This window comes from Pollicipes pollicipes, unplaced genomic scaffold, assembly GCF_011947565.3.
Source record: "Pollicipes pollicipes isolate AB1234 unplaced genomic scaffold, Ppol_2.1 Scaffold_4219;HRSCAF=4965_pilon_pilon_pilon, whole genome shotgun sequence".
In the NCBI taxonomy this organism is placed as follows: Eukaryota; Metazoa; Arthropoda; class Thecostraca; order Pollicipedomorpha; family Pollicipedidae; genus Pollicipes; species Pollicipes pollicipes.
In genome coordinates, this window is record NW_023596448.1 from 3,990,441 (window position 1) to 4,008,486 (window position 18,046).

Consider the following 18,046-nt stretch of genomic DNA (forward strand, 5'->3'; position numbering starts at 1 on the left):
TAGGCCACATCGATGCGACCATTTTGTCCCGTCGGGTGATCTGCCAAACCGGGGCCCAATCCAAACGCCAACTGGCGGCCAGAAGTTCTATGGATTGTCTTGGCGGTGAGTTCTCCGGAGGATGACACTTGTGACGCACAAAATAAACTGGTAACCGGGGGATGCAGTTTCGAGTCCATCTGGTGCTTCCGAATAATAAATAAGTCCTTGCGTCGAGCGCTTCTTTGGCTAAACGCGACGATAAGTCCTCGAATAGCTTGCTCCATGAGTCCCATATTACCGCCTCAGTTCTTGAATTTCCTTCAAAATTAGGGCTAAGTGCAACCTTTTTTCATTTATTCATGGTAACTTTGATCTTACAAGTCACTACACCAACTAAGCGTGTTGCAATACACGCGATCTCTCGTGCCCGTTACCACGCGTGCGGCCGTCCTAGTGTTAAAGGTGTACCCCCGGTGACGTCCACATGAGGATTTTTGCTGGGAAGTGCGTTGTCGGGACAACTCCACCTGGTGTATATCGCCTTGGTAAAGCGACAAATGGTCAAAAAACAAAAGCAGTAAAAAAAACGTCAAAAGGGCAATTTCATCTTGACCGCTACTGTACACGTGACACGTGATGTGCACGGCCGCACATCTAGCACCATGCGATTGCCCGTTCAACTTTCTACCGAAGCTTATCAATTGCTCGTCAGCCCGACCGCTGGTTACCGAGATGTGGCCATGGTCTCCGGTGGCTCCTCGTCGGCTGGCTTTGTCGTAGGTTACATTCTCAGGCCGCCCGCGCAAACCCCATCGGCCTAAAACGACTCCTCCAGCACGTGTCGCGTCCGGACCGCGGACCACAGTGGACCACGAGCTATCGCAGGGACGCGTTCTCATACGCCCGCGCATCACATCCAACCATTCGACTACCAACCACCGGGCTCCGGCATACCGCAATGCAAAATGGCACAGACACACCGGCGCACCCAAAGCAAACAAGACGTAGAACCGTCTTTATCACCATTACTACCTCAGTTGCCTAACAAATATATATATATATATATATATATATATATATATATATATATATATATATGTATATGTGTAAGACATATAACAGATATATCCAATTTTTGGTATTTCTTGAAGTGTCCTAAATGAAGGCTGACAGAACGCTGAACAGAACACTTTGGATTGATACTCTATGTTTGATGTTCAATGAAATCATCAGTACTGTTCATGGAGCGTTTACCTCATGGAATAACACTGTTTGGTTTGGCGTCAATCTGACATGATGTGCGCCGTACGCCACGAGCGCCACGGCGCGAAAGCTAGCGCCGAGTGAGTCAGTGGAATTCTGCGCTCGCACGCGAGACACCTCCGTATAATATATCTTGAAACTGAACAAACACCAACGACACCTACTTGTCAGGCGTTGAAAAATGTGGTTCCTTCTTGTTGCAAGCTTGCGCTTTGGTGGTCCATCACTGGGGTTATATTACTCATATATTTGCGTTCACACTCTCCCCGCTCTAGCACGTGGCAAGTACCTGAGGATGTGTTCATGATGCCGCTGATTGTCTGGCCTGGTAGATGCAAGTTGGCAGTAAGCGAAAGGCTCGTTAGAGCTGGAAGAGGTGTTTGCAGCGCCGTACTACCAACCCAAAACGTTAAATCGCAACATCGTTCGTAACAATCACAATCGTAACAATCGTTATAACGTAATACCATGCCTGAACATGCCGTGTCTTTTCCTGAGCGTTGGGAAGCATTCTGCTACGTTTGAACAAACGCAGTGCCTTCCAGCGTTCTCCTCATTCATCGCAGAGCCAAATCTCCTGGAAGTATTCACCCAGCCATCTCATAAGACATGCTCGGTTTGCCAGCATTTAAACGTCGGTCCAGCGTTTGCCAGCATTTCAACGTCAAGTTCGCGGAGTCCTAGGATTCGTTTGGCACTGTTGCCTGGGCTCACACGTCGTAAAGTTGGCACTGTCGCCTGGGCTCTCACGTCGTAAAGTTGGCACTGTCGCCTGGGCTCTCACGTCGTAAAGTTGGCACTGTCGCCTGGGCTCTCACGTCGTAAAGTTGGCACTGTCGCCTGGGCTCTCACGTCGTAAAGTTGCATCCTCGCCGCCAGACGGCGTGCAGCGAATCCTTCCCATCAGATGGAGTTGCGGAGTCCTCCCCATCAGATGGAGTCGAGGAGTCCTCCCCATCAGATGGAGTCGAGGAATCCTCTCCGTCATACGGAGACTCAGAGTTCTCTTCATCGGACGGAGCCGCGGAGTCCCATTCACCAGGCGGAGTTCGCCGAGTCCCTCCGTCAGACTGGGCCTCGAGTCCTCTCCATCAGACAGATGGAGTTGTTGAATTCCCTCCATCAGACGGAGTCGCCGAGTCCTCCCCATCAAATGGACCCATGAATCCCCTCCGTCAGACGGAGTCTCGGCGCACCCTCCAACAGACGGAGTCACGGAGTCACCTCCATCAGACGGAGCCGCGGAGTCCTCTCCATCAGACCGAGTCCCACGAGTACTCGAGGTCGCGCTGTAGCTGCTCGCAGCCAGGATGTGTGGCTGATCTCCCAGTCGTCGGCGGTCAGGCCGCGCCCCGAGGCGATCACGTCGGTCACGTAGTTGGCCACGGCAACCGCCACGGCCACGCCGACAGCGGCAGCAATCGCCACAGCCACGATCGGAAGCAGAACTGAAACACGAGGAGGTCGTCAGACTCAAGATGGACACAAAACTGAAAATGAAACGACCTCCAGGTCCAGAATCGGCGGCGAAGCTGAAACACGTGGCGCGCTCTTTGTCCAGGACCAGCGGCAGAACTGAAACACGGCTGATGTCATCAGATCCAGGATCGCTAGTAGGCCTGCAGCACAGGATGAGTTTCAGATTCAGGATCGGCGACAGACCTAAAACACAGGATGAGCTTCAGATTCAGGATCGGCGACAGACCTAAAACACAGGATGAGCTTCAGATTCAGGATCGGCGACAGACCTAAAACACAGGATGAGCTTCAGATTCAGGATCGGTGGTGGACCTGAAAGACGGGATGAGCTTCGGATTCAGGATCGGCGACAGATCTAAAACACAGGATGAGCTTCGGATTCAGGATCAGTGGCGGACCTGAAAGACAGGATGAGCTTCGGATTCAGGATCGGCGACAGACCTGAAACACAGGATGAGCTTCGGATTCAGGATCGGTGGCGGACCTGAAAGACAGGATGAGCTTCGGATTCAGGATCGGCGACAGATCTAAAGCACAGGATGAGCTTCGGATTCAGGATCGGCGACAGACCTGAAACACAGGATGAGCTTCGGATTCAGGATCGGTGGCGGACCTGAAACACGGAAAGATTTTCAAGTTTGCGGCCAACATCAAAACTGGCGTACAAACAATCGTTCTGTCCGGGATCCGCAGCAGAACTGAAACACGGGACGAATTTCAGGTTCAACAGAGTTAGCAACACAGCAAACGCTGGGGCGTGGTCAGATCCGAGACTGTAAGCGGAGCTGAAACGCCGGCATACGCTAGACATGCTTTCCTTATTCATTCTAACCAACTGTTCTGCCTCCTTTCCATATCGGCCCCAAATTGCTCACCACTCGAAGGGTTAATCTCCGGGTTAATTTCGAACGGGTCATCTTAAAGGTCAAACTATGTCACAGGTGTCTCTTCCCCCATTCGGCTGGGCAGGTGGGCGGCCAGACTACATCAACTGTATCGGGAACCGTGGGAGTTGAGTAACGGTGCTCCCAGCTCTGGCTGGAACTGCAAGTAACTATGCTTGCTAGCACGCACCGGTGCCGCGTGCCGTGTGCCGTGTGCCGGTGCCATGTGCCGCGTGCAGTGTGCCGTGTACTGTGTGCCGGTGTCATGTGCCGTGCGCTGGTGTCTTGTACCGTGTGCCGTGTGCCGTGTGCCGTGTGACGGTGTTGTGTGCCGTGTGCCGTGTCGTGTGCCTTGTGCCGTGAGTCGTGCGCCGTGTGTCGTGTGCTGTGTGCTGTGACTCGTATGCTGTATGCTGTGTGCCGTGTTCCGTGTGGCGTTTGCCGTGTGCCGTGTGCCGTGTGCCGTGAGTTGTGTGCCGTGTGCCGTGTGTCGTGTGCCGTGTGCCGTGTGTCGTGTGTCGTGTGCCATGTGCCGTGTGCCGTGAGTCGTGTGGCGTTTACCGTGTGCCGTGTCGTGTGCCGTGTGTCGGTGCCGTGCGCCTTGTGCCCTGTACCGCGTGCCGTGTGCAGATGCCATGCGTCGTGTGCCGGTGCCGGTGCTGTGTGTCGAATGCGGGTGCCGTACGCCAGTGCCGTGTGCCGTTTGCCGCGTGCCGTGTGTCAATGCCGGCGGAATGCGACGTGCTCGCGTGGGGGATCAATTTGACCCCCCCCCCCCCCCCGAGGTCTCCTTAAACTATGAAAGCTATTATTATCAAGTGCACAGGGTAGGTTGAGGGATCTTTCACAGTTGACGGTATTGAAGCAAGCATGAGATATGATGGACACAAGCTCACTTGTAACTTTTGGTGCACTTTTTCAGTGCAAAATACTGCTCTAGACAGTGCAATTTTTCGTTAAGAAAATATGCTCCTCAATGCGTCATGGTTCGATTACGTCACGTCATGTTTGGTTACGTCATCGTACCCTGCACAACATTGATAAGGATCCAACGGACGGCCGTTATATCTGGAAATCGCGCTCATGAACGTCAGATATGATCACCTCGACAATTGGCTCATGGAATGGCTGGAGTTTGATGACATTATTATGACGTCATGAATGCCAAGGTGGCTTTGAAATACTCTCCCCGATATACCTTTCCCCATTTTTGCGGAAGTGTGGTTCAAAAACTAGAGGGGCTTAGGCCTTAAGAAGGACAGGATTGTGAACAGCACCGAAAGGTCTTCAAGACAGTTCTCATGTGCTCACGTTAGATAGTTAGATAGCCAGTTCAGTTCGAGAGCATATGTAACTGTGGAACACTGCCTTTAAACGACTGTTCTGAAAGCTGCCTTCGATGCCAATCATGGCGCGACTTTACTATGCTGTAGATCAGCGGTCTTATGGGAATATATATATATATATATATATATATATATATATATATATATATACATGTGAGTGTGTGTGTGTGTGTGTTTGCATGCCAAATGATGGGCAATTCAATTGTTTACAACAAAACAAAGTTTAGTGCGATATCCTGGCACTGTTCGGAAGTTACCCCGGAAAGACCTCAAGGAAGGGCTAATTGCCGTCCCTCCACGCAACTGCATGAGTACTTCAAGACATGACCCCAGGCAAACATCTTGAAGATAAAATCGGACAGAACAGTCAACACGACATGCAGTCGGGCCGACTAATTCGGCCTAACTGTACTGAGATTTACTGCTAACTAAACTTTAAAGTGAATAAACATGAAATGATAGCTCCTAAAGCTTAACTAATCCGGACCAATCTGATGACTAAAAAGACCAATTGAGAATGATTCACTGCGATCCATGACCTGTTTCATGTTTCCGAATGACCCGAACATAAAGCTGTCTGGGTGGGACGAAGTTCTATAAGCTCGGCAAAAGAGCACGAGAACATGTTTGAACTCCACTTGACCGGTCCAAGCAAGCATGCATAACCTGGTCAACATCTGCAACGGGCGCAAAGGAGGCTCCTCCTTCGGCACCTCCAACGCATGGAATTGAAAGACTCACGCGCGCCAACGCCCTGTCTGTCCACCGTGCTTCCTGGGCTGAAGAACTCGGACAGCGACGTCGACACGCGGTTGAAGACTCTGTAACACAGCGGCGGGTGGTGCGTCAGCGAATGGACATGAGCCATGAGCGCTGGAATGAGCGTGCAGCGTCGTTGCTCCAGCAGGGGCCTGTACTTTCAGATGCCACGAGCTGGAAAAACCTTTTGCAGACGGAGTGGATTTTAAGAACATGTAGGAAGCGCAGTGGAATACATCGCCGTCATAACATGTAAGATAGCATCACACCGTGACGGTAGCGGGCGGGATTCCACTTTTCGAGCCAATAAAGTGTCATTTCCGATGTTCTCTGCCTACTTCTGAAACCGGAGCCGAGAGAAGATTACAGCTGTTAACCTGGCTCCACGCGATGGCCTAATGACGGAATCACCAGCTTCGGGCGGCGCGTCACAGATAGCGGGCTACAAGCAGTAATTCCGCCCTCCTGCTGATTTGATCTGGTCTAGTTCTGGCGCGGTCTCGCTGCCCAGCGCCTTCTGTAACGGACCGGCCGAGCATCGCCGGCGCGACGCCGCCCGGCAATGCCTGAGCTCAGCCAGGTGACCGCAGCCAAGCCAGAGCCGATCAGCTGGTCTGGCTGGCATCGGATTCCGCTCTGGCTGGAACTGATCAGCGGATGCCAGAACGCTGCGCTGGAAGACGCGTCTCATGCCGGGCGCAGCGCCTTGGAATGCATGTCGTGTTACAGGGATAAGTGTGTGGATGCGCTGACCTGGGAAGGCCCGTGGATGCGCTGACCCAGGAAGACCCGTGTATGCGCTGACCCGGGAGGGCCCGTGGATGCGGCTAGGTACGAACAGAATCCGAACGTTTGTTTGAAGGTGGCGTCTAAAATGCATTAGAACACCCAGTGCTCCGGCCATAAAATCGGCAGCAAGAAACGTTGCATTTGTATGTGATTATGTGGTATTCGAGGATGCTCAAATGCATTGATACAGCAGTGACAGAGCCCGCGTAATATGTTGCAGTCTTTCTTCAGCCCACTTTCTGTGCAGAGTGCGGATGAGGCCGTGGTCCAACCAGCAAACCGGACGCTGTGCACAGGAGTGAAAGAATGACACTGCGGTGAAACGAGCGGTTTCCCTTTCTGCCAGAGGCCGACTGAAGAGCCCTTCGATGAACCATGGCCGGTGTTTTGCCCATTTATCATAAAGCAACACATGGGAGTCTTCGTCGAATGGGTAGTGATTGGTTTACGGCCGAAGTTGCTGCTCATTAGGCGCGACAGTTTTACATGCATTAATAAGTTATTTATGCAGGCTTTCGGCCGTCCTCGTAATAGGCCCCACGTTATCGCAATGTTCGTGGATTATATCACCGATCGATGGCATCAAATGCGGCAAACTTGTTTGTACAAATAGCGACATCGAGAATCGTTCGTTCGCTGTTCATCGTTCGGTCCGTTCCACTAAATTGCCACGTTTCAGTCAGCATAGGCAATCTTCAGGCTTCGTCAACCAATTAAGTAGGACAAGTGACGTTTAAACAACACACATGCAGAATATTTAAGTAAGCTTAACCCAGCACAGGGCTATATGAGCGGTGCACATTGAGCGGCGTATTCAAGGAAGTTATAGCTGAGACACGCACTTACAGATAAACACAAAAACACGAGTTTGCTCCTGCCTCAAAGGCATGTCACACGGGGATGGTCCACTGGTGCGGCTCTGCACATTAGTCGCTGGCACAGTGCTCCTCATAAACCCTGCTGTCAGAACTTGCAGTCTTCTCTTTTGTTGTTGTTGCATCTGGTGGAAATGAAAGTACTAAATATCAGAAGCTTTAGTGTGATATCTAGCGTGTGGGTTCACCTCACCACCTCTCTGGCGGTTTTCTTTAAATGATCTTCGGGGCGCCCGTTTACTAATGGGCCGTCAGCCACCTGTTTGTGGTTCTACGTAGGTGGCCTATGCAGTGCACAGCACGAGCTACACAGCTCCTGTAATTGCGAGTCAAGTTGTTACTACATTGGTTTGTTTCAGGGAGTCGACGTCGCGGTCCAGGCGCAAGCGAGAGGATGGGATCCTGGTTTTGGTGCGCCTCCGCAGGGAACTGGTAGGTGTTGGTTCGCGCCCCGTGCTTTTGAGGTGTACAACAGGCTACCCGCCATGCGTGACTCGCCGGGGCCCGTCTTATGTAAAAAGGACGTTGGACTGCTGTTAAAGGATTACTTCATGATTTGGTTTGAAGCTTTGTTTGTGTAACGTATATATATATATATATATATATATATATATATATATATATATATTATGTTCTGCGATTCGCGGATGGAAATAGCTGGTGACTTAGGACGCATTCCTGACGTAAATTGCTGATGCTGCCGAACTTCAAATGTACTCAAACGTCACTGAAATTTCTACCCCGCATTTGCGCGTCGGTATAAGATCTTTTGTGCTGATCTTCTGTGATCTGTTTTGCATTCTGTAGTGCAACGTCTATCTAAAAGTTGTACATCCAGATTTGATGGGTGTATTGCGCTAAATTTGCACACGTTTGTGTATCAAAACACGCGGTAGAACGATAAGACGCAAAGGTCCTCAAACAGATGTTCAACAATTCCAATCTGATACGTTGTGCTCAAATTAAACCAGCGAAGCGTGATGTTAAACAAACACCCGTCCTCCTGTTCTGTCGTTTGCACAATTTGCCCATGCTCCGGGCATGTGTAGCAGATCATAACATCGTCAGCTAACGCTCTCAGATCGTAACTGCACATTGCTATCCGATCTCGCCTTACTGGTCCCGGATAAATTTTCGCTCTAACTGAGCAGATCTGGAATTCGGGAATGATTCCACGGTGAAGTGGGCGCACCTAATGGTAATGGAACCAGCGCGGGAGGGCGTTTCATTAACCCTGTCATTCTTGTGAGCAGCCAACTGGTTTCGGATGTCGCCAAATTCAGTTAATCTTTTCGCCATGTATTGAGAGCTACTATCTAACTGTAAACACATTTGGGACTGAAATGATTGTGGATGTGCCAGCGAATTTACATCTGTGAGTGGTGACAACCAAAGCCTTGGGAAAAGCACCTGGCATCTGTTTGGAGTTTCAATATGCTCAAAGCCTCACTGACAATCTTGCTTTCTCTTCTTTTACCGTATTAGATGTTGCACAAGAGGCCTGCCCACAAATTGCGGATGTAACGAACTGTTCAAATAAACATGCATGCGTCAGAAAGCAAAGACCATAATGAGGACGAATTATGAGTTCCGTTACCGAGATAACCCGCGTTTACAATAACAAGAGGTACAGGTTACGCGAAGTTACAGAGCAGCCATCCATTTATTCAAATTATAATTATCGACGTTTTAAGGCAGTACCCACGATCACGAGTGAGGTGTTGTTTGTTTCTTCAATGACCACCGGTATGTACTCCCAGATGTTCCCACGACATGTCCCAGGAACTCCTCGATACCTTCGTTTCTCCAGTGCCCCTCAGGATGTTAAGCACAGGTTACGTTCGGCATCAGAACTCACTACATCTACAAAATAGGGCTTGAGGTCTTCCTGGCTGATATCAAATGTCATTAGTCTGCACCAGTAGTCTCCTCATACGCTGTTCACAAAAGCTGCTCGGAGATACATTTACCAGCACTCACCATCTAAGGTATAGCCGTGACACTGTACTTGTTCGACGGGCACTCCTTGTCAAGCGATTCAGGAAAAAGTCAAGTAATTCCATTTCCACATGACCGTAAAGTTCCAGCCAGACGGGTCAGCGGCCTCACTGTTGTAAAACGGTGCCTTCGGAACGGTCCGTAGAAACCGGTCGCGATCAGCTACCTAGGGAATTTCCGGCACGCAAGAAGGTCTCGTGAAACGGTCTCCTCAAAGACCACTTCACCACACACATGCCTCGAAACGCGAGTCTTCCGGTTAACAGGAGACGGCAAAAGTTTCCAGTGTGCTTGAATCTCGGACAAGGGCAGACAGGTGTAAGTTGATTAGAAATAAGTTCCTATTTGAGCGTATATGGTACCACAGCATAGATTAGTACATACACACAACCATGCCTGTTATCGCAAACATTTTATCCTGCCAATACCAAATCGTACACGATGTTGGAATGAAAATATATGTATTGTCACCAGGGGTATGCTACGCCTTTGCACAACTGTTTAGTACCTCAGTCGCCCGTCTCTTCGCCTTTAACCCCGCTCTTGTCCATCCCGTCCATGATCCTGGTCATGCCTCTGCTTCTGCCTCTACCTCTATTGTAACCCCCCCCCCCCCCCCCTCTCCCTCTCTCTCGCTCTCTGCACACCCACCTGTTGATGAAGCCTTCTCCACTGGTCAGCTCGATAAGCTGGCGGGAAAACTGCTCCTCGCTGAACGATTCCGCTTCATCGCCGGCAGCCCGCGGACCCATGCTCACGGCTAGCAGCAGCAGCCAGCCGAGAGTCCTCATATCTGCGAATATCGCGACGCGTTTACAGCCACCGCAGCTACTGTGAGCTAACCTACGGCTAGCAGCAGCAGCCAGCCGAGGATCCTCATATCTGCGAATGTCGCGACGCGTTTACAGCTACTGCAGCTACCGTAAGCTAACCAGCGGCTAGCAGCAGCAGCCAGCCGAGGATCCCCATAGCTGCGAATATCGCGACGCGTTTTCGGCCACCGCAGCTACTGTAAGCTAACCTGAGGTTTCCCTATCTGCCGTGATATTATCGGGGAAGCACTCCTCGTAGTTTGGCCGACAGTCACCAAATCTATGAACATCATACACCGACAGACACCTTAACACTGAGATCCTGACGGTGTGCAGATAGTCATCAAAGGTGGGGAGACAGCGCTGAGCCTCACAGTTCTCACGTAGCCAACCGCTCTCGTAAAGCCGGCACCACAACAGGTTACGCCCACAAGTTACGAGTTCTCGCATCTTATAGCATCGTATTGGGGTTATAGATTGGGGCACACATCTACGACATGATAATTCACACAAGTTTGATTTGTCAAAGAATTAAGCAAACGGTTGACTTTCTGACTGAAAAGCGGTATGGTACATGCCATCATAGCGGTGACGTATAACACGGCGACGCAATTTGTGTCCCGTTTCTAAAAGCCATCTCAAAGTGTTCCTGTTCCATGTCTAGACCGTTCTCATGAGGCCATGATGCGAGTTCGCCAGTCCCCAAAACCGCCTAATGTGTCATCCGCAGTCGAGGTGGTACCGGTCCCTTCCGCAGTTCTAGGACAACTGAGGGCCGCAGTGATCGTAACAGTCTGCCGGCGCCAGACGGTCCTTGACAAGTTGTGTGTATCTTCGAAGGAGCCTGTGGCCGAGACAGGTCACTCCGGAGGCCTCAGGAAGGAGCCTGTGGCCGAGACAGGTCACTCCAGAGGCCTCAGGAAGGAGCCTGCGGCCGAGACAGGTCACTCCGGAGGCCTCAGGAAGGAGCCTGCGGCCGAGACAGGTCACTCCAGAGGCCTCAGGAAGGAGCCTGCGGCCGAGATAGGTCACTCCAGAGGCCTCAGGAAGGAGCCTGTGGCCGAGACAGGTCACTCCGGAGGCCTCAGGAAGGAGCCTGTGGCCGAGACAGGTCACTCCGGAGGCCTCAGGAAGGAGCCTGCGGCCGAGACAGGTCACTCCGGAGGCCTCAGGAAGGAGCCTGCGGCCGAGACAGGTCACTCCAGAGGCCTCAGGAAGATGATGCTACGGCGCAATCGCGGAGACGAAACAGTGGTCCAGGGAACGATTTGGACCGAGACTTACTGTTTTTATTTCGAAGATAATATTGCAGTCAGCCTGTTTGCATTGAAAGATAGTTTTCTGGATAGACATCACTATAATGTCACTGGAGGAAACCAAACAGCAAGCTTTGGGCCGACCATGGGCCAGGAGTGCTGCGTTGGGAAGGTTATGAAGGCATGTGAATAGTCCAGGTCGAGTGCATACCGCCATCATCTCCCCGACAGTACCTGCCTCCGCTCAAGTCATATGATGCAGTACAAATTGTAGGCTATGGCATATACTATTTGTGCATGTCATGTGGTGTAACAAGCTTTGTCAGGTCAAATGACGCATCAGAATCTGGCATTTCGTACAGAATACGATTTAACATGCGTCGTGCAGTGACGCATATGTCACATCATGTGTCGGGAAACGTTTGGATGGTACACAGTTTGTCATCGAGTAAGCCGTAGCTCAAGTTCTTTGGCAGGTGTAATTGTATTGCTTTGCGCCTCGCCCCGATTCGCCGTTTTCATTACGCAGGCTGGTAGGATGGGGTGTCCATGCGGCTTCCCTGGCGATTCCAAAGTATTAAGGAAAGAGCTCAGCAGAAAACGAGAATGGATTGTTCTTAACGAAATCTCGCGATTGTTAATGGTTTCTATGTTGTTAAATTAATAATCGACTCCATTATGCCAGGGCAAAATTAAAATTTTAGACAATTTAACCTTTTAGCTTAACCATATTATGCCTGTAAGACCATGCCTCGCGATGATACAAAACCTGGACAGACATGTTCCTTGTTCAATTCTTAATATAATGGGCTTGGTTAATGTAATCGAGTTGACCCGCCGAATTTCGCGGAATCGTCGGCTGCCACGCTCCTCCTGCGCCGGCCGTAGGTCGTCGTGTGGTATTCCTCAAAACCGACGCTGCTCCGAAACCAGAAAAGCTAGGATCACGCTTTTGATGTCGAAACACGTGTAATAGACACTCCTCAAGGCACTCAGAATTTGGGCGCGATTGCACGACATACGGGAGACGTATTCTTAAAACCCCTTAACGGGCCACATCGCCCCCTATCAAGGCGAGTGTTAACGGCGCTGGTATCATTTCCATCCACTGGTGTGCTATTTTTGTGATGTTCTATTGCTTTCGATGCTTATATATGTCTGGAAATTCACGAGACATGCACTGTATTCATAAGTTTCGACTTGACTTCATTGCATGATGATGAAGAGAGCGTTATGTACGTCACCGACACGGGGCTGACGTGTTCAGCACGGACGATCGTCTGTGATTATTTCCACCATCCGTGATAACGATCATCCGTGGCGACGCTGACCAGCCCACTAACGCACCTCACGCGCGGCGTCGGGAGACGAGACCAGTCTGCGGGAATGACACGACATCATGACAAGGGGATGACACGACTTTATCGCCGGCCGTGGCTCCGCCCGAGGAGGCGGTCTAATACCGCAGGCGTAGCGGCTGACTGCTGTGGAGGGAATGCTGCTGTTTCCGGCAGCTCTAAGCAGCTGGGTGGCAGGGCGTGCGCCACACAGGCTACACAAGGCTGTTCGCGCTACATAGCAAGATCACGCATTCCCTGCTTGTTCTTCTCCAGTTCGAAATCGCAAGCGACTGAAGCGGAGTGATTACGAGGCAAGCTGCAGAAAAGGTCTCGATCAGGCGGTTAAATTAAAAGTCGCTTCCTGCTTACGCGCAGCGCTAACGGAAGATGAAATGAAATTGCGCAAGTTGCTGGGTGCGTTTGCGAGGAACATTTTGTACATAGATAAGGCAGTAATATGAACCTTATTCCTGGTAGAAAAACCAAAAGACTGAAGATAGGAACGCGTTGATATTTCTGCAACATGCCTTCATCGAAGCGAACAGCAGAAGTGTAAACGAACAACTTCTCCTATTCGTTTCGATACAGGTATGTTCCGAAATATCAGCGCATCTACATCTCCATTCTCCTGTTTGTCTTTTTGTTGCGAGCAATAAGGCTTTTAATACCGTCTTATCGAAATTGAATATGGTACAAATTGCTGACATACGATGCTTGAATATAGCATATCTATATATAAGACTGTCTATGACGAAATGGACGCAATCAATCGCTGGTCGCTTCTAAATGGCATATCATGGATCCAATTAGATTGTCAGTTTACTCATTCTGACAACCTTGCTGCGACCTTGACTCGTTGCTATGGCCACTGAGAAGCTGTATACATTTGTGCCTCAGGCGAAGTGAGACCACTTAATCTGGCGATGAGTTCTGCTTGTGCAAGTAAAATAAGGTTACTTAGAATGTAAACAGTTTCCATCAAGGAAGAGGGGATTCTGTTTTCTGGATGGTCGCCCGTGTGCAATCTTCATTCGATGTTGCTCGTTGCCATGAAACAGCCCTTGTCTCTTCAGATTGAACACATACATCGCTGAGAGAGCAGCACAGCCTTCAGTTTCTGATCAGCGTCATTGCGAAGGAAACGACGCCCGGCAGGTGTCATCCGCTGCTTCTATCGACACGGCACGCTATGTGATCGCCGGCCGTGTCCGTGTGCTGCTGTCAGTCAGCTGTGCTCGCCCGAATATATTTACTCGCCTTTTCACCGCCCTTTTCTAGAGACGGGAAGCGCTTTCGTTGTCGACGGCATGTATCATGCAGACAACGGCACCACTGAAATATTGTGTCAAAAGGATCGAACCCTCAAAGAGCCGAAAAACGCTTATTTGTTCTGTATTGCGGCTTCCTGCGCTCCCGAAGATTTTTTGACATGCCGGTTGTTTGGTTCGATGCCGGATATTTTCATTGTGACTCTACTGCCATCTCCTGCGAGGTTTAATTTCAGTTATCCCAACAACGAACTGAAAATGGCTGACGGCCTATACGTCGTGGGAAGGGGATGTAAACGAAATCACTACCCTGAAAATTCAGCAATCGCAGAGATGTGGTGACTTTCGCATCGCTGCGATGCCATGTGCAGCGGTAGAACGGCGGAGGTATCGCTGTAGAGCATCAGCTGACGCTGCCGATGTCGGCCGCCTGGCCCGGTTACCTGTTGATAGCAGAGACGGACGGCTTGCGCTCCAACGTCTGTCGACGCTCGGAGTGCTGCGCTCTCTTGGCCAAGTCCTTGACGCGTCAGTCGGTGCTGCCAGCACGAGCTCCCCAGCCAGTCATGGGCCGGCTGGCACGCGGTCTCCGCCGCCAGTGGCGAGACTGTCGGTCAGCAGCTGTCCCCGCTGCTCCAACGTCGCCCTCGGGAGAGCACACACACGACAAACCGGACCAGGAGATCTGGGTGTCCTTATATCGGCGTGGACCGCGCACACTCCGCCCCAATAGACATACGGCTAAATGGGAGCACACCGCTAGGTCGAGTAGTCTGCTAGAACGGCGCCGGAATGGACGAAAATCAGGAGGGAATTGGAAACTAAACGCTGGCCTGTGTCATAACGCTGGGAAGTACAAAAAAAAACACCATTTAAACGCCCATCCGGTCGGCGCGTCTCAATCGACCCCAGCTGCGATGGACCTGCAGTGATCCGCGCAGACATTCGGACGCCGAACATTGTCGATGTGTCGCTGCTTTGCTAAAGCCAGAGTTTAAGAGGATTTCTCAGTCCATCCCGAGAGCGCTGCATGACGAAATACTTCCGCCTTTGTTGCTTGCGGGCACACGCCGATTGGAGCCGATGTATTTTCCGCAGTCAGCGACGGTCACGACGACGGCACAGCCCCTCCGACCGCCACCAGTCCGTTCTGCACCGCAAACGGCGCACCGATGCCGTAGATCTCGTGCGTCAGAGTTTCATGACAGCGGCCGACTACTTCTGGTGGTAGTGGGAAGGACCGGTCCTCGCCGGGAGGCTATGCGGCCCGGACGAGACGAGAGACTCCCCCGGCGCGGGGCAGGGCATAGAGAGGACGCCATCAGGTCCCGTTACGGCCGGCACAGAGGGCTCAAGAATCTGTGGCGAGCAGGTCGGCCCATTGTCGCAGGGGCTGTGCTTTGATGTTGATATACATGTGCATATCTATACGCATATGATGTATATATGCATATGTATGCATAAACGTATATATATATATATATATATACCTATATATATTTATATGTGAGAGAGAGGGATATATATCTATATATATCTATATATCTATATATCTATATATATATACATATATATATATATATATATATATATATATATATGCATATGACCAGCAAAACGGGTACGCCTTCCCGTTGCCCTCCAGGACAAACGTTCCGTCAAATCGACGATGTGGCAATGGATCTACTGCTCATAATTTGCGGAAAGCGATATGATACCTACTCAACTGATAGCGATCAACAGCATAGATACCAAACTCTACACACACTGTAGACATGTCGTTGAGGCTTATGCAGATACTTTAAGTGGGCAACAGCTGCTTTCCCTGAAACAAAACTTGAGAATCACTCAGCTCTCCAATTCAATGTTGAACATCAGTAAACAGAAAAGGATTGCTCCCTGATGTGTCCATTGATCCACTGCGTGGATCCAAAGATCCATTGTATGGCGCCTTTGTTGCATATGTGTTTAGATTACCCACTGAAACTGGACACCGTTCGAGCAAAGACAGTACGTGCCTTGGCAAATGTGAAGATCGCGTTATTCGCGCACGGGTCCTCCGCACAATCAAACATTACTCGACCTCGCCGCTGTGCATCAGGAGCTGAAGAAAACAAATCTTGTTAAACAACAACCATAGATTGAGCAAGCTAGCGGGCCACATCGGACGGCAACTACACAAACACTGCTCTCGCACCGCTGACGAACACCAACCTGCGGAACGAGATGGCCACTAAAATAACCAAATAGAACTGTTCTGTGAAGAAAGCACGTCTATCGACTACCCGACCACCAAAGAAAGATGAAGCGGCTCCTCGTGATTTAGTCTCGAAAACTGCGTACGCAATAAATATCGGGACAAAGTTAAAATGCTGAATTTCTACCACAACCCAGATGATCTGGCCTGACTGTGACCAACGACCTAGCACGAGACACCTCCCATACCGCGCACTTCCAATATCGTGCATGGGTTCCCATGCCTCCTCGGGTACTGCGCACGCCGTAACAACTTATCCTATATTGGTCCCGCCGCATCGCCATACACCTGCAAGATGGTGCTCCAGAAAGGCGCGCAAGAGTAAGGCATGACTCGCGGCTTACCCGGGGCATCATGGTCGATAACATCACCATCATACCCAAATGCACTGAAAAGAACATGGTTATGACTCTAGAAGCCGTTCATACTAGAGGCAGCTATGCCATCATTAACTGGAAAATGGAAGGGAGGTAGCCTGTCTTCATCTCACGAAAAACCTCTCGTAACCGGGTAACAGAGTGCGGATGTGCAATTCTTCCACCGTAATCATATACCCACACACACACACACACATATATATATATATATATATATATATATATATATATATACATATATATATATATATATATATATATGTGTGTGTGTGTGTGTGTGTGTGTGTGTGGGTGTGTGGGTGTGGGTGTGGGTGTGTGTGTGGGTGTGGGTGTGGGTGTGGGTGTGGGTGTGGGTGGGTGGGTGGGTGGGTGTGGGTGTGGGTGTGGGTGTGGGTATGGGTGTGTGGGGGGGGTGGGTGTGGGTGTGTGGGTGTGGGTGTGGGTGTGGGTGTGTGTGTGTGTGGGTGTGTGTGTAGGTGTGTGAGCATTGTTTGTAAGACGATGGGGTCGACCTGCTCACCACGGGTTCTTGAGCGCCCTGTGCCAGGATGGCTGGCTGAACGTAACGAACTTGGCGGCTTGCTCTCCATATACGTCACTACATAGTCACTACGTGTGTTACATAGGCACGCATATGCATATGCATATGTTTTATAGATAGCCAACATATCTCTTAATATACATCTTACTACATGCATGTGGTGATCACAGTGGTTATTACGGTCATACGTATGGGGTGGCACGACGTCGCGGTCAGGCTCGCTTTCATTGGTCGAATGGTTGTCGGTCTAACTGACCGGCCCAGCCCAAGGGCGCACCGGCTTCGGCAGTGGGTAGAGTTTAGTTCTGACCGAATGATAAAATGTATAAGGTTCAAATCGGATGGTTGCATTGCAGTTTAAAAAGAAAATCATGAATTGCTGTCCACTTTCGTTTGGAGCTGTTCGTGGCAGACTCTGCAATGACTTATTATATTTCAAATTGCATACATACAATTAAATCAATGCTTTAAAGAACATGCCTCTAAAAGATGAAGGTAAGGGGTTTGTTACCGAAAAGAGCGCAGTTTCTATTCGTACGGAAGCGCTTAGCTTTGCTGGAGGGCAGGGCTGCTCGAGGTTTTCATCCACCCGGACTAGTCCGAACAATGCAGGATATTCAATGTTTCTCGCATATTCATTACAGCAGCTTCTCACGTCATCCTTAGGCGAGTTTCCTCGTTATGCCGCTTAGCTGCACAAATGTTCACTCAATTTGCTGAGCTCTGCCGGAACGGTCGGCATGGATCGTTAAATACGTGTGAGCCCCATAAAAGATGCATAACGTGCCGGGCTGAATAGAAATGATGGGGAACATTGTTA

The 18,046-nt window shown here is 50.3% G+C and overlaps 1 protein-coding gene across 1 annotated transcript; it reads right to left on the reverse strand.

Moving 5' to 3' along the window:
• Positions 1–1,456: 1,456 nt before the first annotated feature.
• On the reverse strand, positions 1,457–14,814 carry LOC119095583 (uncharacterized). The gene is made up of 4 exons (XM_037218438.1): positions 14,495–14,814; positions 10,027–10,168; positions 5,696–5,775; positions 1,457–2,693 (listed from the first exon to the last, which is right to left on the reverse strand). The coding sequence occupies exons 2-4, from the start codon at positions 10,164–10,166 to the stop codon at positions 2,458–2,460; spliced, it is 456 nt and encodes a 151-aa protein (XP_037074333.1). The 5' UTR covers positions 10,167–10,168; positions 14,495–14,814; the 3' UTR covers positions 1,457–2,457.
• Positions 14,815–18,046: the final 3,232 nt, after the last annotated feature.

Bases quoted from the DNA above. Each gene is read 5' to 3' on its own strand.
- LOC119095583 (XM_037218438.1), bottom strand. From the start codon at position 10,166: ATGAGGACTCTCGGCTGGCTGCTGCTGCTAGCCGTGAGCATGGGTCCG. The intron at 5,776-10,026 runs GTGGGTGTGCAG...GCTGTGTTACAG, and splicing joins GGAGAAGGCTTCATCAACAG to AGTCTTCAACCGCGTGTCGA. The intron at 2,694-5,695 runs GTGAGTCTTTCA...CTCGTGTTTCAG, and splicing joins CAGACAGGGCGTTGGCGCGC to TTCTGCTTCCGATCGTGGCT.